The following is an 18931-nucleotide window of genomic DNA, read 5'->3' on the forward strand; positions in this document are numbered from 1 at the left end:
TTGTGGTCGTTATCGTGGTGCCTTGGTATGCATCGGTCATGCCCGTACCACGCCGCTAGGCAGTGGTTGTTGATCTCGTCCCAACCCTAAATACCTGGCCACATGCCGCCGGGGCATGTTGCAGCCTCAGGGGGGACCGATTCATCAACATCGACGACCACACCGACGACGACGACGACGACGACGAACGAGACCGATTCATTGTCCCTGCGAACACCATCCAATACCGTCAATCAATTGAGAGATGTATGCTAATTGCTGAATTTCCGGGTCTAGACCTGGATATAAGCGAAACCAATTCCCAGCTGAACTCCCAACGCCATGAAGCTCAACTCTGTTGCTCTCACCCTGGCCACCGCGGGCTCCCTCGTGGCCGCCCAGGGCCACAAGGGCCACGCCCACCGTCACCACCAGAAGCGTGATGTTCTGACCACCGTCGACGACACCGTCATCAAGTACGTGATGGATGGACAGTCCCTCTCCGCCGCCGAGGTGTGCAAGGGTATCAAGGCCGGTTACTACAAGTACGCCGACGCTGCTCCGGCCGTCGACGCCTGCGCCAGCCTGTCCAGCACCACCTCCTCGACCACTACCCAGGCCCCCACGCCTACCGTGGCTCCCGCCGAGTTCGTCGAGACCTCGTCCTCCTCCACCGTGGCCCCTCCCAGCACCTCGTCCTCCAGCACCCCGGCCTCCACCTCGGCGCCGGCTAGCTCTTCCAGCAGCTCCAGCAGCTCTTCCTCCGCCACCGGCCTCGACGCCTCCTTCCCCGATGGCGAAATCGACTGCGGTACCTTCCCCTCCGACTACGGTGCCGTAGCTCTGGACTACCTGGGCCTCGGCGGCTGGTCTGGTATCCAGTACGTCTCCTGGTTGGACGACCTGATCAGCGACATCGTCACCGCCGTCACCGGCGAGAGCTGTCACGATGGTGCCATGTGCTCCTATGCTTGCCCTCCTGGCTACCAGAAGTCCCAGTGGCCTACCACTCAGGGCTCCACTGGCCAGTCCGTTGGAGGTCTCCAGTGCAAGAACGGCAAGCTCTACAAGACCAACCCCGACCTCTCTGACAAGCTGTGCATTGCGGGTGTCGGTGGCGTGAACGCTCAGAACAACGTTGGCGAGACGATTGCCATCTGCCGTACTGACTACCCTGGTAAGTGGTTTTTCGTGAGGATTGCTCCCGGAACATCATCTAATGAGACGATGCAGGTACCGAATCCGAGACCATCCCTCTTGGCCTGGGCCACTCTGAGCTCCAGCCCCTGACCTGCCCTGACGGTGAGACCTACTACAAGTGGCAGGGCAAGACCACTTCCGCTCAGTACTACGTCAACCCCAAGGGTGTCTCGACCGAGAAGGGTTGCCAGTGGGGTGATGGCAGCGAGGCCATCGGCAACTGGGCTCCCATCAACCTTGGTGTTGGCCAGAACAACGGCAAGTGGCTGTCCATCTTCCAGAACAGCCCGACCACCAACCAGAAGCTCGACTACAGCGTCGAGATCAAGGGTGACAACCTCAGCGGATCCTGCAAGTACGACGCCACCAAGCAGAAGTTCATCTCGGAGTCTGGCGAGAACGACTCTGGCTGCACTGTAAGTATCCTGCGACTGTCCTACATGCATGGTTGGCGACTAACCGTTTCTTTCTCACAGGTCCAAGTCCTGTCTGGCAGCGCTACCTACGTCTTCTACTGAGGAGACTCCCCAACCTAGCTTCCCGTGCAGTGAGCGTGTCTGTGCAGGCCTTTCGATCGGTGAAGGCGGATTTCCATTTAGCAGATATTTGATACCTTTTCTTGCCTTTATGAATCGAAGTTGAGTGTGTTTTCCTTCTTCTGTGTATGTTAGTACATTGCCTTATGTGACTTGGGATTTACATTGTCACATTTGTAGTGTCTCTATCCGCTTTGGTGGGGGCAGTTGTGGTTAGATTTTACTTTCTCTGCTACAAAGTAACATGGTTTCTGTCTTTTATATGCATTGGATTTCGGCGATATCTTAGATATGATGTAATTGCGGTGCAGCGTTCCATGGCTGGTCCGATCCTCGAAGCAAGGTTCAGACAGACATCTGGGCTGAAACGGATGTGGTCCAGACACGGAGTTCATCTCCGTCCGAGTCGCTCATCGCACGAGAAGTGGCTTCGTCAATGCGGTCATCCCCGTCTGCACCAGGCGTGTCAACCATGCAAGGAGTTCGGTCCAATTGAACCTACTTGCCGCTCGGGGCTATACTTTCATTGCGGTTTACCTTTCACCCGTAAGGCGTAAGTAGACCGCTACTCCCGCCAGCACATTGTGACTGAGTTCAAGTATACTCCGTGCTTACGATGTCGGGGGAGTGGTGCACATCTTTTCCACGGACCTGATGACCCATGGTTGTTGCCCGCCCCTTCGAGGCCACGCATTTAAATACGCATTCTAGTATCTATGTTATGCGTGTATGTTTATGTTTATTATTCTTATTCATCACTGTCCTGTCAAGGGCAGAAGATTGTATATCAGGTTGATCCTGGGGCACAGAGCATATCATACGTGGTATGCATAGGTATATATCTCCGCCACCACGTCTGAAAAGTAAACCCACTCATCCACCGGGTGTTACCAATATAAATTTTTTCCCCTCATTACAATTGGTTGCGGCTATAGACGTAACACGTATGGATATGACTAAAGAGTGCTGTTTTCTCCACCTGCGCCCGCATGAAAGCATGTAAACTTTGCTCGAGACCAAACACCAAAACCCACCCATCTAGACCCTGATACTATAAAGCCACAGAGTTTCGTGTTGTCTGATGTCACGGAATGTGAGGACCGTCGGTGAGTTTCTGTACAGTGACGCGAAAGTGGGATGGCGGGAGGTCGCGTCGAGAACCGTCGGATATGCGGTTAATTGGGTGGGTAGGTAATCATAGGTAATCATACCTTAGGCAGGTTAGGTAGGCAGTATTACATGGGTATCTTGACGGGGTATTATTGCAGGCTGTGCAGGCCCGTCCAAGCAGGGTTGGTGACGAGGCATGTAGGGACATCGGGTTACAATGCAGGATCTGCCGTGGAGAATCCAGCGCGGGAGGATCGTGGCGCCTGGGACGTTGACGACGGTCCTCAAGTCTTGGGGAGATATGGAGATTGCCTAGCAGAAGACGCGGCCAACACGACCCTACACAGCAGTGAATCCTACCTAAGTAGTATTGAACATCATCAGGAGAAACGCACATTTGGAAATAGCCTCATCCTGTCACAATCACTGTGCATGGACGTGGTCCAATCAGCGACGAGACACCCCTGCATCGGGCACATGGCTTTGCTATTTTGGGTTAGACCGGTCGGCGCGTGAAATATCACGTGACCAGGAGCGAGTCACGGGACTCGAACCAAAGAACGCGGTTCACATGACTGGAGACGCGGGGACGCGACGTATACTTCATACAGTGTGCAGAAAGAAAGTGAAATTAGCAATATAATACGAATAACAACATCCTTAAAAGCTTTCACCACCATCTACTCGTTCTTCGGTCAGTTCCCACCCTTTTCTGCAGGCAAACGCAGAGACGGCGCGAGGTAAAGGTGGAGGCCTCGTCGGCGCCTATCGAACGCGTCTCGGGTTGGCAAGCGTGCATTTCCGCGCTGGAAGGACGAGACGCTCCGCTCCGGTAGGCATTCCACCACACACCACCACCACCATCTTTCACCCTTTTTTTACCCTTCGTCAATGCTTCCTCGCGCTTTTTTGTAGCCCCGGTTCCTTCCTCCCAACCTCCTTGCTCTTTCTTCGCGAGGTCGTCTCCATGTTCACTCTTTTCTCTTAACCTTGACCCTCGTCTTGTCTTTCTTCTCCCCTTCGCTCCTCGACTCGTGGTGCAGTCCCTATAGAAAAGACTCTGGGACCTGCCCTCGGTCCTGACGCGACCTTTCCATTGAAATCTCTGCCCCTCCCCTATCATTCTAGGTGATCTCGACTGAGCCTGCGGTTGACAGAGGACAGTCCTTCGCGTCATCACCATGGAGTCGTCGCCTCCGAGGAGCGGCCCTGCTGCTCCTGTGGCAGGTGTGAAGCGTCCGGCGTCCTTGTTGCCGGCTTTCGAGCCATTGAGCTCCTCCCCCTCCCTTCCTCGACCACAGAAGCGTGTAGCTCGCGATGACCATGCCATTGCCTCGACGTATCCTACTCCCGTCCCAACTTCGTCGACTCATATCATGTCCTCCTCCCCCCCTCGAATGGCCTTGTCTCGAACGGCCTCGCGTCGTACCTTCGCGTCCACCGCCTCGGAACGGACTCCGCTGTCCGCCGTCCCAACTCTGATGCTCCCAGAAAACGGGGAGCCCCTTCTCATGGGTCGATCGAGCGCGTCGTGCCATCACCAGCTGGCGGCCAACCGCATGATTTCCCGCGTCCACGTCAAGGCGACCTACAAGCCTGCCCCGAATCCCTTTGACCGGGATCGAGTGGAGATTATGTGTATGGGATGGAATGGAATCAAGCTGCATTGTCAGGGAAAGACCTACGACCTGGCCAAAGGAAAGACCTTTACGTCGGACATCAAGGATGCCGACATTATGATTGATGTTCATGATGCACGCGTTCTCGTCCAATGGCCGCGTAACGAAAGAAAGGACTATGCTTCCACAGACTCGGAACAGACATGGGAGGAGAACACGCCCACACGGAACAGCAAGGTCCGCCGGAGTTTGCATGAGAGTCCCAGTGCTGAGCGTCAACGCCTGGCGTCGCCCGTCTCTCCCTCGCCGGCGGTGAAATCGATGATCCCGCCCTCTTCGCCTCTGTTCACCCCGACTCGGACTCGGAACGCCGTGGTCGTCTATGAGGACGAGGCCTCCCCTACGCGTCGCACCCTCCCGTCGGACTCCTTGGGATCGGAGGATGCCCCGAAGTCCTCAAGTGTAGACGATCTGCTGCAGAGCTCCCAGTCCAGTGATCTCAGTGATTTGAGTAAGCCGGATGATTTGTCCGATCACGACGAGGAGAATGATCCGATCATCCACTCGTTCGGACCCTACGGCGAGAACCTTCTTCCCCGGTTGGCCTCCTTCTCTGCGGATGAGTCCCCCCTACGACCCACACGCCCTCCCAACCAGGCCGCCCATCAGCCTCTCCAACCAGCCCAGGCCCCCAAACAACCCACCAAGCCCGTGGAGGCGGAGACCCCAGAGCCCAGCAAGCTGGTGTTTGACGAAAGCTGGGAACGGGTGCAAAACCATGCGGTGAACCAGCTGGCCTTCTCCCGTCTCTCTTCTACTCCCTTCTCTACTATTGTGAGCAATCTTCCCCCGACTCTCTGGAAGCGTGATGGCCACACCAAAGTGGGGCCTTCTCGAGACGAAATCCGAACGATCCTCGACTCGACCAAGTGCATCGGCAAGGTCGCGCGCGAAGGAAAGGATGCGGCAGGCAAGCCACTGGAGAGCGAATATTACTATATCCCCGACTTCGATGACGACGAAATGCGTCGCGAGGCGGTCGTGAATGATCTGAGAAAACCCGGCCTTCGGAACTGCCGAAAGCAGCACAAGGTATGCTGTCTTGCTTCTGATAATACGCATCATTGCTAACCCTCGGCAGCAATACTTCTGGCGTAAACCCAAATAGATGGAGCACGCGGCTTTCTCATCCGATCATTTGAAAAGGATACCGTTCTTAGTAAATAGTTGCATGTCTTGTTCCTTTCGTCTCTTCTCTTGATGGACTCGCATAGCGTGGCGTGGGCATACCCTGTTTGATATCGTTTTGATGCTTCTGTATGTTGTATGATCTATGGTTGGCTGTGGTTATTTTCTTCCTTCTATCCTTTACGCCTTATTCTTTCCCGCCTCTGGAGCGGCGAGGTATCTATTTCTTGTGTCCACATGCGGAGTCTCCTTTTGTTCTGCTGATTGTTCGTCTTGTGAGTGACCTTGACTATGAATGTAGATGCTCACGACCTGTTGAGACCTTGTTGGATTGTCCTCGTCTGTTTCGTCAAGGTTTGGGTGATGCATGCCACCGACTTGAAAATATGATTGTATCTTAGGGTTTACAGATCCAAAAGCTTTGTTCTACTGGTGATTCTATTTCTCTTCAATAGATCTGTAGATATGGTCGTGGATGGCACGTGACAACCACGACAGATTATGTCATTCTATAGCCATCAAGTGTGCCTTTTGGATGCTCTCAAAGGTACGTTACCTATAGTCGTGTTGGCAAGACAGTCTAACAGGCCATTCACTTGCATCAATCTTTGATGGTATACCAAGCTCCTTCCGGGCCGAAGCTGTGATGTTCCATTCGTCCGCTAGATTGGCCGCGAACGAGAGTGTGGGAGTACCACCCGTCATGATCAAACCTAAACGTCAGTGTCGTTCGCCACTGTCTGCAGACGTGGGCTGATGGTCACTATAAGACGGAATCGAGCCCTGGAGGATTGTAGGTTCAGCGCAGGATTAGCACATTAGTCTTTTCGCCATAATCAGAGGGATCTAAATCCTCCGACATTGACCCATCTCGCGCAAACAAAGCAAGCACGCTTGAGCAACGATCATCTCATAAAGAGACCACATCCATCGCGAGTATTGATAATACTCATTACCTTTCGGCGCATACAAACACTATGTCCGCCTCTGACCATCAAAACGTATTCCCAGGGCCTCCCACCGGCTTCTCCGAGTTTCAAACCGTCGTGCGCCCGGGAGACGCATCGCGCCTCCGCAGGAGCGCGACCGACAGGCCCTATCCCTCGTCTTCGTCTTCCACCGACCCCCCCAAGACGGATAACGAGGAGATTGTGGAGCCGTGGAAGACGAACCTAACTCGACGGCAGACTTGGAACGACAAGTCAGATAGCGAGGAGATTGTGAAGGCGTGGAAGCCGACCCCGAATCGTCGGCAGAGTTGGAATGAGCAGGAGATGCGACATCAATTCCAGTCCCATCTGTTCAACCTGGAGGAGGGGAAGAAGACGGGGTTCACGGAGGTGTCGCACGAGGTACAATGAGGCAGCGGGATGAAAAGTGTGTTAATATAATTGTATGGGTGGCTGGTTCATGGGAGATTGTCGATTGTTTTTTTGTAGGAGTTGTCAATAGTTCGTTTTGGAAGTAATGGTTGATGAATGCGATGATGATACTCTTAAGACCGAGACCTGTAGAGGCAAATGGGCTAGTCCGACTAAGCAGCCGCCTTCGGCTCCCACCCTCGCCGCATTTGCTCCGGCTTCCTCGCAACCACCACACACCACTTCACCCTGGACGCACATCGCTGACGCTGACTTGCAAGACGGTGCGCGTCATTCCCCTCTACGCCATTTCACCAATGTGGCGTTCAAGTCACTTGTGCGCTTTCCTTTCCGACTCTTTGAAAGGACCCCACGACAGTTGATTTCTATATCGGGAGGACGAGATGGACCATCAGAGAAAGCGTACGTCTATCCCTCAACCGGGCTCTCACTCCCTCGCCCCCAGCAAGTAAAGCATATCTCTAACTCAAACAGGAGCCCTTCGCGATCTCAATGAGAAAGCATGGGCCGGAGAGAGCGGTAACGAACCCTTCCCTCGCCCCACGCACGGGGCTCCCTCTGAACAGAACAGCGTCTAACCGACTCCCCCGCGGCGAGAAAACAGATATCTTCCCCGTCAGCAAATCGCTCGACTCGGCCCTGAAGAAGAACACCGCCTTCATCAAGCGTCTGCGCACGGGCATCAACGCCGCCTCGCAAGCGACCTTCCTAACCGACATCCGCACCCTGTCGCTGCACAAATACCTGTCGGAGATCATCTCGGCCTGCTACGAGGGGCTGTGCAAGCTCAAGTCCCCGGGCGAGATCGCCACGGGCGTCGAGATCACCAGCGCGCTGCACCAGCGCTTCGGCCCCGCCGAGTTCACCCGCCAGATCGGCTGGCTGCTGGGCCGCGGCCTCAGCACTCCGGACAAGGGCCAGCTGAAGGCGCTGAGCCAGGAGGTGCGCGAGCGCGAAGAGAAGGAGCGCCTGTCGCGGCATCGCGTGCTGCTGCGCGTCGTCACCGAGCTGTGGCTGGTCGGGGTGCTGCGCACGCTGGATGACATCGAGCGACCGGAGGATGTGGGCGCAAAGGGCGTCAAGGACGGCGGCTTGGGTATCGCCGGCAAGGACGGTCCGTCCAAGGTGAAAGCGGCTGCGCCGTCGGCGCCCCGCGACCACGACAAGGACGCTGAGCCGTTTCCGCTCGAGGTGCTCAAGGACCTGCTCGGGCATGACCGCGACCATGCTAACCTGCCGCTGGCTGTGTTGTTTGTGAAGAGCTTCAGCTGGGATATTCTGGGTGTCAAGCCGGCGGACGAGGGCCGGAAGACGGTCGAGGCGGATGGAGCGACGACGTCGACGGACGCGGCGAACGGCGCAGGTGGAGAGGATGCTGCGGATGGGGCGGCAGTTGGTGACAACGACCCCCCGCTCACCCCGGAAAAGACCCAGCTGCGGTTCAAGAGTATCCTCAACCGGTACCTGGAGGATGTCAAGGCGCATGTGGTCCGCGACCAGAGGGCGTTGGCGGCGCAGAGCCGGCGCAACGCGGAGGCGTACGTGAAGAGCGGGGAGATATTCGAGGATCGCCAAGCCAACTTTGAGAAGCAGACCAAATCACTGGAGAAGCTGATCGCCAACACCCAGGTTCTGTGCGAGGCGCTGGGGGCGGAAATGCCCGCCCTCGCCGAACAGGAGTCTGCGGATGCTACGTCGAGCGGAGGGATTGGCCTGGTGAAGACGTCCGAGTATCTGAGAGGTCAGGGCGAGGGCGCTGGGATCTGGGAGGACGAGGAGGAGCGGCGATTCTACGAGAACCTGGTCGACCTTAAGGGTAAAGTCCCTGCGGTGCTGCTGGAGGACGGCAAGAAGAAGAAGGGCGAGGCGGACGAAGGCGCAAAGAAGAAGGACGGCGAGACAGCTGCGGAGCCTGCCGCAGAGAAGACTGAGCCGTCGGACGAGAAAGCGGCCGCAGACGCCGACGATCAATCTACGGCTATTGCGAGCAGGACCGTTGGCGCGCAGGTGGATGCGCTTCTGGCCAAACTGCCCGACCTGCAGACCAAGGACCAAGTCGATCAGCTGGCTCTGGACTTTTGCTTTGTCAATTCGAAGGCGTCGAGGAACAGGCTCATCAAAGCGGTATCGGACGTGCCCAAGGGGCGTATCGACCTTTTGCCTCTGTACTCTCGTCTGGTGGCAACGCTCGGCCAGTATCTTCCCGATATTCCCCAAGGGTTGACTACGTATCTCGACGAGGAGTTCCGCAGCCTGCAGCGCCGCAAGTCCAAGGAATTTCTTGGCCAGGTCCGCATGAGCAACGTCCGCTACCTCGCCGAGCTGACCAAGTTTGGTGTCGTCCCGGAGCATATCATCTTCCACTGCTTCAAGGTCTCGCTTGACGACTTTTCACGGGTGAACATCGAGATCATCGGCCATCTCTTGGAGAACTGCGGACGCTACTTACTCCGCAACCCGGAAACCTCGCCGCGAATGGCCTCGTTCCTCGAGACGCTCGGACGTAAGAAGACCGTGCAGCATCTGAGCCAGCAAGAGCGGATGATCATCGAGAACGCCGTCTACTATGTGGATCCGCCCCCTCGGCCTGCGATCCAGCAGAAGGAGCGCACGCCTATGGAATCCTTCATTCGGAAGTTGATCTATCTGGACATGAACAAGCGCAATTACACGAAAATACTCAAGTCGATCCGGAAGCTTCACTGGGAGGAGCAAGATGTAAGCCAAAGCTAGGCTGTGTCAGTGCACGGTAGCTAACAGTTTCAAGGTTGTCTGCATCCTGGAGCGCGTGTTCAGCAAGCCCGTCAAAGTGAAATACGGCAACATCCACCTGCTTGCAATCCTGGTGAGCGCTCTGTATAGGTATCACCAGAATTTCGTCATCGGTGTTGTGGACAATGTCCTTGAACAGATTACGCTGGGACTGGAGCAGAACGACTTCAAGTTCAACCAGAAACGTATCGCGGAAGTCAAGTACCTTGGAGAGCTCTACAACTACAAGATGATTGATTCTCCTGTGGTCTTTGATACGCTGTACCGCATCGTCACGTTCGGCCATGGTGGGTTGCATACAGGCAGATATGAGTTCGATTTACTGACAATGCTGTAGAAGGTGGAACGCCGATGCCCGGGAAGCTGAACCCGCTGGATCTGCCAGATGACTTTTTCCGTGTTCGACTGGTGTGTACTCTGTTGGACACTTGCGGACATTGCTTCGATCGTGGGTCTGCAAAGAAGAAGTTGGACTTCTTCTTGACTTTCTTCCAGGTATTTGTCAGTCGCCCAGTTGTGAAACTTGACGCTGACTTTTCCAGTACTATATGTTCACCAAGGACCCGTTACCTATGGACATCGATTTCCTCGTCAAGGACACATACTCAATGACTCGTCCACAGTGGAAGTTGGCCACCGATTTGGAAGAAGCCACTGCGTTGTTCAGTGAGGCTGTGGCCCAGAACTTCAAGACGCAAGACTCCGAGCGACCTGTGGAACCCGACGAAGACGACGCTGAGAGCAGTTCATCGGATGATGACCTAGAGGAAGACGCCATGCCCGAGGTAGACGAAGAGCAGGAATCCAGCGACGAGGCTGAGGTCGGTTCTTCTGCCCGGTGGATTAGTATTATGCTAAACTTATCTGCAGGCATCTGCCCCCAACGCCGAGCACAATGACGAGAGCGATTCCGAAGAAGAACAGATCTTCGTCACCCGCCAGGAAGAGGAGCGCGACCCGGAAGCCGAAGCCGAGTTCGATCGGGAGTTTGAGAAGATGATGTCCGAGAGTTTGGAGTCTCGCAAGTTTGAGCGCAAGGGGATTTTCGATATCCCGCTGCCAATGCGGCGCTCTGCCCGTGAGGGTAGCGCCGCCGAGAATCCCGCAAATGAGCAAGCCGAGGCACCTCAGAGGACCATGGCGTTTTCGTTGATGACCAAGAAAGGAAACAAGCAGCAGGTGCGTTTTCTTAACCCCTTCCAACTCACTGGAATGATACTGACTGTGTAGACACGTACCATCGATCTGCCGTCTGACTCCAGCTTTGCGGTTGCGATGCGCAGCCAGCAACAAGCGGATCGCGAAGAGCAGCAGCGCATCAAGAGTCTGGTCCTTAATTACGAGATGACCAACGAGACTGAAACTAGTGATGGTGTGTCCCTCCCCTCCAGAGGCCATCATATCGGACGATCACTAAACTGCTTAGGCCTCGAGAAACGCCCGGCACGGGATGCCCGCCTGGACAAATCTGGCGCCAACCGCTCCGCATTTCGTTCACGGAAACTCCAGCTCAGCGACGTCAACTGGTAGGACTGTTTTAGTGGCTGTGTTCGTTACATGATACCGACAGTATCCAACCTGGGTCAACCATTCGCCCATGGAGATCCGCGGCATTCGTTCTGATCTTGCGGGCTCACGGATAGCCACCAGCGTCCGACATCTGCGAAGTCAATGACACCACTGTTATGGCCGCGGATTATCCTCGCTGATAAAGCCTGCGGTTGCATTGCTATCGCCAGACACCGACAGGTTGAGCACCGCATCTGTGGATGTAGACATGCTCAATTGAAGTGGTGATCCGGACAGTACTGGGCATGAGCTGACCTACTTCACCGACTACGTCGTGGTCCGTTGCATCAACCGCGCGATGTAACGGATGCGGTAGTCCAGCTGGACCAGGATTCCCGATGCCGAATTGTATTGCCGTTAGATTTAGTGATAATGATCAGTTATGCTCTAGATCCATATGGACGACCGTAGTCTGTGACTGCATGGATATTATGATGCGAAAACGGATCTATTTCTATCACGTCTCAATCCACACGACATACACGTACAGGTAGTTACACATGCGATAACAAAGCAACATAAGGCAAGAGTGGGAATGGCTGCTCAAAATCAGACAAAAGAAAAAGAAAGCGTAGGAGATGCCATGAGACACTGTAGCTGTATAGAAGGGCAGGACATTGCCGGCGGGAAAACCAAAAGCAAAGAAAGAGAAGCGGCAAGAAATGGGCATATAAGTCTATAGTACACGGCCCTGCTCATCCATCTCTTCTAACCCGGACTCCGACGACCCCATTCATGAGCTTGCTTTTATAACCGACTGCTTCAGTCGGATCCGCGGGCGCATTATCTAGTTCTCGGACTTGGTCTCAGGCTGCGCCGCGGGGACAGGCTCTGCGGCGGGAGCCGGAGCCGGAGCCTCACCAGCCTCAGCGGGAGCAGCGGCGGCCTCATCATCATCCTCCAGCTCGGCACCGTAGACATCCGGGTACTGGCGGAAGCAATCCTGCATGCCCCTACACATCACACAACATTAGCATCAACCCTCCACACTCCATCATACCTCAACACCGTAAGGGTCAAGGGTCAGGGCTAAACACATACTTGAACTTCTCAATGCAATCCATACCCTTCGGCTCCTCGGTCGAATACACAAAGCAGCTAAACGCAGCCTTGAACTCCTCGCCGCACGGGCCGTGCGCCATGCCGCCCAGACAGGGACAGTCCCAGTTGATCTCGCCGGTTTCCGGGTTGAAGGCGGCTTCCTGGCCGGCCTCGTCCTCAAGCTCCTGCGCGTTGGTCAGGCGCTGTCGGGGGCGGGGGCGGCTTCCGCGGACTCGTGGGGGGGTTGTTGTTGCGCATCGAACTGGGGCTGGGGCTGGGGCTGCGCCGGCGCGGCGGATTCCTTCTGTGGCGGATCTTGGCTTGATGGAGTCGAGGGTTGGAGGGGGGTGTCGTCGACGGGGGCGGATTGGGGGGTGGAGCGGAAGGAGACTAGTAGAGTGTGTCAGTATGGAGGGATCTGTATAGCATTGCGTCTCCTCTGGTCTGTTTGATCGCAGCCAAGGCACAGAACGGTGCGGAAAAAATCATATAGTGTATCGGAGCGGACATACAGGAAGGCTGGTCGGCAAAGACCGGGCTCGTGTTGTAGTAATAGATGACTCCGCCGGCCAGACCCAGACGCAGGAGGCTGCCCTTCCAGCTGCGCGACTTGGTGTGCTCTGCGGGCGAGGTGCTTATCAATCGTCTGGTGGCCGGGCCACGGGCTGCGACGGCCGGGGCGCGGAGGAGAACTCGCGAGGCGGGACGGAACATGGCGGGCGGAAGGGGAGACTGAGGGAGAAAGAGGAATTGAGGACCGGACGGGGGTCACAGGGAGGCGAGACTCATGGACGGGGGAGAAACGAAGATGAGGCGGAGAAGCGAACGAACGTCCGAGATGTTGAAGTTTGCACGCCTGATTTGTCAGGAATCAGGTTTCCTGTTTGGGGATCGCGGTCACGGGGTCCGCAGCCAATAAGAGTGATTTATTTACAACTACCAAGTATACAGGTCTTAGGTACTCAAGTACTTTTCATTCCTCCAGAGAACTATTGGAAACAGTCAATGCTCATTATGGCTGTTTGGTTGCACATCATCCTAGTGATATGTTAGCTAGCTGTTGGCAACTGCATTGTTCAGCGGGCCTGTAGCGCCCTTGAACGCCGGAATAGTCATTGAGCTTCTTGTTTGCACCTGCGATACTGTCCACTTCGTCTTCAGATAGAAAGGCAAAGATGCTCATGTCTTAGGCAGTAAGGCAACAACCTCTATAATCCCAGCAAATTTGAACAAGAAAACTCCAAAATTGAGCGCGGGCCCGGGGATGAGCGAAGTATTGCTCCAGATTATTGAACGTCCACGTCGGTAAGTTAGTTGGTCTGGTAGATGTTGACCTCGTTGCGGTCCAGCGCGAGTCGGCAGTCCGAGCCGACCCAACCCTTGCTGGGACATTGATTGAGCTCCATGATTTCGGCCAGATTGTAGGCTGAATGAGCGTTGATGGCATACAAGAGACACATCGTCTGTTGGAAGAAGATGATAAATCGGGGGGTGGGGGCGCGGCCGACCGGCCGTTAACTCCCGGAACACACCCTCGTCGTCGAGGATCTTGAACAGATACCGCGCTTTCATGCAGTCGCTGAGGAGATACCACGCCTGCGCCAGGCGCGTCATCGGCACGAGATGACTTACCAGAGCCGAGAGATATCCTGATGGATCCTTGTTAATGTAATAACATCAGCTGGAGTGACCCCAAACTGGTTGGGATGTGACAGAATATCGTGTAGGCAGTTGACAATATCGTCAATGATGCTGTGCAGCAAAACGTTTATTCCTTGGAAGGCGGGTTGGTTGAGGACGAGTGATTGTCTGATTCTGTATCCGAAGCCTTGTCTGAGGACTTAGGCATAAGTGACAGAAAACCGGGTTTCCTAGGAGGCGCCTCATCGCTACTATACGTGGTCGAACGGTTGGTTGTCAAGGTCTCCAGATGCTCGTAACAGTTGTCCGGATCGACTTGGTAATCATATATCTTCAAGAGATTGGCAAACTCTTCCAGGAGATTCCGCGCTTCTTCACACTTATCCTATAGTAGGTATTAGTCAGGAGATAAATTTAACTAGGTTGAAATAGCTTACTTTAGTCTTGATTAACGACGCGGCAGTCTTCCCACCTGTCTTACCTTTACTTTAGGCTTCACGGCAGGTGGGAATTCTAGCGTCTGTGTCTTATGCATTGCTTTCTTCAGCTGTTTGTAGACAACAAGGGCAACCACATAGTTAAAATACCTAGTGGTACGTAAAATGTTATACTGAGGCAGCCCATGTCTCACAGGCGCCTCAAGCGGAAACAAAATGAAGGGTTGACTGTCGCTAAGAACATGGACACGATATGTATACTGCTTATAGTCGATGATATAGGCATTGCGATTTGCTGCCTATGTGGAACGTCTGTTAGCTATCTTCCCATGAATAGAAGTAAGACTTTGGTATTGACCCAAACTTACTATGCGCATGCTGTGTCCTCATAAGAACATATATAAATAAGGCTGGAGAATGAGGCAGGAAGGAAAACGAGAGAAGTAAGGCTGGAAGTCACCTCTTTATACCTTGACCTGACCTATTACTACTGAGGGAAGTGAATTAGGCTTTGTGCAGTTAATGATGCTCTCTACTGGCTTTTGGCAAGACAAACGACACATCTGTCGTAGTGTGAATTCTTCATACCCTGTATGCATGTGAATAATAACCATTGACTGAAGCTGGCTCCTACCAATACCTCCTTTATGCCCAAACCGGAGATTCAAGGTCAACTAGTACCTTGCACCACAGCAATTACACTGCCAAAGGAAGTAGGAGGTATACCCGTTGTAGCTGAGAGCACCTGCCTAGCTGGCGTTTACAACCAGCATCATAGTTCAGATCCATGGTACAGTAGCTATTCGGTTTGCTTGGGAGAGAAAGGCACAGAACCATACAGAATAGCGCTTGTCTAGTATCACTGATTGAATTAACTACATGCCATTAAATCTAGTTCTACATAATTCTACTTTGAAACTGTCTATTTACCAGCCCTCCCAAGCAAAACCTGCGCAACCTGTTCATAAACCGAAAAGACAATTCCACCGCTCAGAAGCAGCCGACCAAGTCTCATCGTACTGCCCTTCCAGAAACCTCTGACTCCGAACTCGGTCAAGACACTGGAGATGGCCTCGCCCAGTTTGGCTCCCTGAGCACTCTGCGACCTCGTTTTGACGACGTCAAACGGTTGCGTTGCGTAGACGGTGACCGTCCCGGCAATGGCGCCAATTCCAAAAGTCGTTACCGGGCCGGTAGAGATTTCCCGCGACTTGACTGTCTCTTTGAGGAAGTTGTAGGTGCCCATGCGAACGGCCGACGTCGCAGCCTGCTTCGCAGTCGTGGACACGGCGCCCCGGTACAAGGCCGAGATGCCGGACTCTTGGACCAGGAGCTTCGTGGCATGCAGCGTAGAGCGGAAGCGTTTGGGCCCGTTGGCGTCGTCAATCCTAATGTACGATTAGTCTGTCTTTCAATCCTGTACATAAAAGAGAGCATACAGTGCGGTCTTGACTCGCTCAGTGGGCGTAACAGCGAGAAGCGACTCTGTTGCGCCGGCCACCATGCCGGCCAGAATGCCTCGAGCGGCAGATAAGGAGCCGTCTTCGCGCGCAAGAAGATTCTTGATGGTGTCGAAGGACAGGAATCTCACGGCAGCTTTGGCGGTCGTACCCTGCAGCCCGGATAAGTTACAGGCCTTTTTAGGGGAGCTGTTCTATACATACTACGACAAGGGTGGAGCACCCGGTATAAATAGCGCCAGGGCCCTCATTCTTCACGACCTGGGCAATCAGCACCAGAGGGTTTTTGGGCGTCGGCGCGCCGGCGCGCGAAGAGAGCTGTGCCCGTGTTTTGGCGAATTCAAAGGGATACTGGAAAAGTTAGTGTAAGGCAAGACATGGTTCTGAGAGAGGAACGCACGGTTATCGTCGCTTCAATACCACCGGCAGTACCTCCAGCGATTAGAGACACCCATGGCGGAATGGCCTTTGCGGATACCGGGTTAGTGACGGTTAACGATCGGATAAAGGGGTCCTGCTATACCCGAGCTGGGCGTTTCTTTTCCGTCTCTGATGGAGTGGCTGGTGCGACTTTGACGCTGGCCATGGTGAATTGTGTATAGTAGAGTAAGAATCTTATTTCCTGAAGAGTGACATTGAATTTAATAGATCAATAAAGTCATGTCCATCCTAGCGGGGGATCACATTCCGACACGGGACGAGTTGCTCCGTGGCTTCTCTGAGCCGCGGAACTTTGTGGTGGAGATGCCTACAATACCCGCGGATTCACATTTGGAAGTGAATATGCGCCTGCAGCATCCGGCCATCTTGTATACCGAAAACATGGAGCAATCCGCAATTCTAAATGAATGAACATAGGTCTTCGTAGCTAACCCAAGACCTGGCAACCATGTTGGTTCCCGTTCTACCCATACTGGTTTCATCTTGAAGCAAAACGCAGGCCTGACATTGGGTTCTACAGTTGACATCTATTAGTTCCCGGAGGCACAGTGACCTCTGCTGCTAGGGTTGTCCTGCAATAGGATCAAACGTTTCTCCGTAAGTCCATCTTCAACACACTCTCATTGAAATGCAGCCGCCTGAGTGAATCTCGGCGAATCGTCTCCCACTCAGTATTTAGTTCATCCGAGGAATTATCATAGCGCTTCCGCTGGTTGAACGTCGGCCATTCACTGACGAGGACTAGTGCTTTCTTAAGAGACTGTGTCCAAGGCACAGATATGATTCGGTACAGTATCTAAAGCAGAGAGTAAACGAGGTGGCTCTTGTAGGATGTAGAATAGTTACGTAGAAGGAAGCCGCTTGGATAAGAGAATAGAAAGATTATATCTTTAGGCCCTTGGGATATGTGCAAGGGCTCGATCCTGACGCCTGCCAAAAAGAAGTCCAATGTCAAGCTTGGATGATCAATTTGGCAGCGGCTTAGCCACCAAAACAGCAACCTCATCATTGATCGCATGCGGACGATCCCTAAAATGCAGCTTCAAATGCGGGATTAGCGCCTCCTTCATCTGCACAAAATTTGGATCGTCCCTGAACCAGAAACCCGCCAAAACCTCAGCTGCTTTCTGGCATCTCTCCGTGAGATCTTCTTCAGGAAAGGCACAGTACGCATTGACACGAAAGACCTTAACATCATTAAAGCCGTACTCAGCAAATACTGTTGCCGCGGCGTTCAACAGATACCCCTGATGGTCAATAGCGGTGTTCTGTGCACTAAGGGGTGCACATATGTCATTCAATAAATTGACCACTTCATTATCCGGAGCGCCCTGAACAATGACAATTCGAGAACCTGGCCTGCTGGGGTCAACGACGCGTGCTATCTCCCGTAGTGATTTGTCGAGATCATCTACATAGTGAAGAATCCACATGGCGACGGCAGCGTCGAACGTCCTGTCGCGGAAGGGAATTTCCTCTGCTGAGCCGCTGCAAATTGTAAAACCCTGGGACTGAGCTTGTTGTATCTGTACCCTTTTCCGGTCTAAATTTGGCTCGAGGGAGTATGCTTCAATTCCGAGTTTCGCCATTGCGATTGGGAGTTCCGCGAACTGTTAGCCGGGAGTGTGCGCACATATCGGAAGGTTATACTCACTCCCATAGCCACTCCCAACATCCAAGACCTTCTTACTCCCTTTGATCACTTCCAACACTGCGTCGAACTCATCTCTAACCAGACGCTCTGCGAAAGGAGCCCAGGCAGCCTCACTGAGTGGATGGGGGCCACGATATGACGTCGGGAACGGATATGGCCCCAGAAGCGCGTGATCGACAACTTTCTTAGCGATAATCAAGTAGTGATCTTGGATCTCCTTGTCGTACGGGGGTTTTGCGTTGAAGGTAAAGGATCTTTCGAGCTGGATTATAAAGCCCGCAGCCCGGAACAACTCCCGCCATCCGTCCTTAGTATAAACGGTTCCGAGGAATCTCCTACCCATGAAGAGAAGATCGGCATGGCGGACAACCTTTCCCGAGGCATCATACAGACCCTCATCATCCACCAGGCTGGTGCTGGGTATGGTCCCCAATACGAGCAACCCGCCAGTCTTCAGCCACTCAGAGTACTTGTACATCATTGAGTATGTCTGACTGTGCGAGAGCTGGAACATGGAGAAGATGGTGAAGATAGCGTCATACTGCTTAGAGGGTTGGAAGGTCGTCATGTCTGCTTTCTCAAACCGGCCGATGACTTGGCGGGAGGCAATATTGACCATCTCCTGTGAGATATCGATACCGTGGATCTCATGACCAGCACGGGCGACGCGGGCTGCCACTGGCTTTCCAGTTCCGCAGCCTACATCGAGAACTCGGCTTTTTGGTGGGAGTTCCTTGAGAGCACAGTCAATGACCTCCTCAAGCCCAGCATTGTCGACGTATGACTCCTCGTATTGCTGACCAAGCCCATTGAAGAGCTCCTCCGCACTGACCGTCATTGTATTGATATCGCAATTAATTTGGGAAAAAGAAATGTGTAACTGAGGATTGGATTGTGTGATC

The 18931-nt window shown here is 53.9% G+C and overlaps 8 protein-coding genes across 8 annotated transcripts; 4 read left to right on the top strand and 4 right to left on the bottom strand.

The window, feature by feature from the left end:
- Positions 1–321: 321 nt before the first annotated feature.
- On the top strand, positions 322–1697 carry sun1 (SUN family protein UTH1; the record flags this gene model as incomplete). Its single annotated transcript, XM_001215567.1, has 3 exons — positions 322–1156; positions 1213–1595; positions 1656–1697. The coding sequence occupies 3 exons, from the start codon at positions 322–324 to the stop codon at positions 1695–1697; spliced, it is 1260 nt and encodes a 419-aa protein (XP_001215567.1).
- A 2309-nt stretch (positions 1698–4006) lies between these two features.
- fhdA (putative transcription factor Tos4) lies at positions 4007–5612 on the top strand (the record flags this gene model as incomplete). The annotated part of the gene is made up of 2 exons (XM_001215568.1): positions 4007–5536; positions 5586–5612. 2 exons carry the CDS (start codon positions 4007–4009, stop codon positions 5610–5612), a joined length of 1557 nt encoding a protein of 518 aa, XP_001215568.1.
- A 997-nt stretch (positions 5613–6609) lies between these two features.
- Positions 6610–6993, top strand: ATEG_06391 (uncharacterized protein; the record flags this gene model as incomplete). Its single annotated transcript, XM_001215569.1, has 1 exon — positions 6610–6993. The coding sequence occupies one exon, from the start codon at positions 6610–6612 to the stop codon at positions 6991–6993; it is 384 nt and encodes a 127-aa protein (XP_001215569.1).
- A 513-nt stretch (positions 6994–7506) lies between these two features.
- ATEG_06392 (regulator of nonsense transcripts 2) lies at positions 7507–11316 on the top strand (the record flags this gene model as incomplete). Its single annotated transcript, XM_001215570.1, has 7 exons — positions 7507–9732; positions 9782–10073; positions 10124–10281; positions 10329–10607; positions 10657–10965; positions 11017–11158; positions 11213–11316. The coding sequence occupies 7 exons, from the start codon at positions 7507–7509 to the stop codon at positions 11314–11316; spliced, it is 3510 nt and encodes a 1169-aa protein (XP_001215570.1).
- An 826-nt stretch (positions 11317–12142) lies between these two features.
- ATEG_06393 (coiled-coil-helix-coiled-coil-helix domain-containing protein) lies at positions 12143–13110 on the bottom strand (the record flags this gene model as incomplete). The annotated part of the gene is made up of 3 exons (XM_001215571.1): positions 12143–12308; positions 12397–12786; positions 12905–13110. 3 exons carry the CDS (start codon positions 13108–13110, stop codon positions 12143–12145), a joined length of 762 nt encoding a protein of 253 aa, XP_001215571.1.
- A 1054-nt stretch (positions 13111–14164) lies between these two features.
- On the bottom strand, positions 14165–14851 carry ATEG_06394 (uncharacterized protein; the record flags this gene model as incomplete). Its single annotated transcript, XM_001215572.1, has 3 exons — positions 14165–14422; positions 14519–14773; positions 14843–14851. The coding sequence occupies 3 exons, from the start codon at positions 14849–14851 to the stop codon at positions 14165–14167; spliced, it is 522 nt and encodes a 173-aa protein (XP_001215572.1).
- Positions 14852–15396: 545 nt separating this feature from the next.
- On the bottom strand, positions 15397–16520 carry ATEG_06395 (uncharacterized protein; the record flags this gene model as incomplete). Its single annotated transcript, XM_001215573.1, has 5 exons — positions 15397–15862; positions 15914–16086; positions 16139–16285; positions 16335–16400; positions 16458–16520. The coding sequence occupies 5 exons, from the start codon at positions 16518–16520 to the stop codon at positions 15397–15399; spliced, it is 915 nt and encodes a 304-aa protein (XP_001215573.1).
- Positions 16521–17340: 820 nt separating this feature from the next.
- On the bottom strand, positions 17341–18867 carry ATEG_06396 (uncharacterized protein; the record flags this gene model as incomplete). Its single annotated transcript, XM_001215574.1, has 2 exons — positions 17341–17852; positions 18030–18867. 2 exons carry the CDS (start codon positions 18865–18867, stop codon positions 17341–17343), a joined length of 1350 nt encoding a protein of 449 aa, XP_001215574.1.
- Between the last annotated feature and the right edge of the window lie 64 nt (positions 18868–18931).

This window comes from Aspergillus terreus, genomic scaffold, assembly GCF_000149615.1.
Source record: "Aspergillus terreus NIH2624 scaffold_9 genomic scaffold, whole genome shotgun sequence".
In the NCBI taxonomy this organism is placed as follows: Eukaryota; Fungi; Ascomycota; class Eurotiomycetes; order Eurotiales; family Aspergillaceae; genus Aspergillus; species Aspergillus terreus.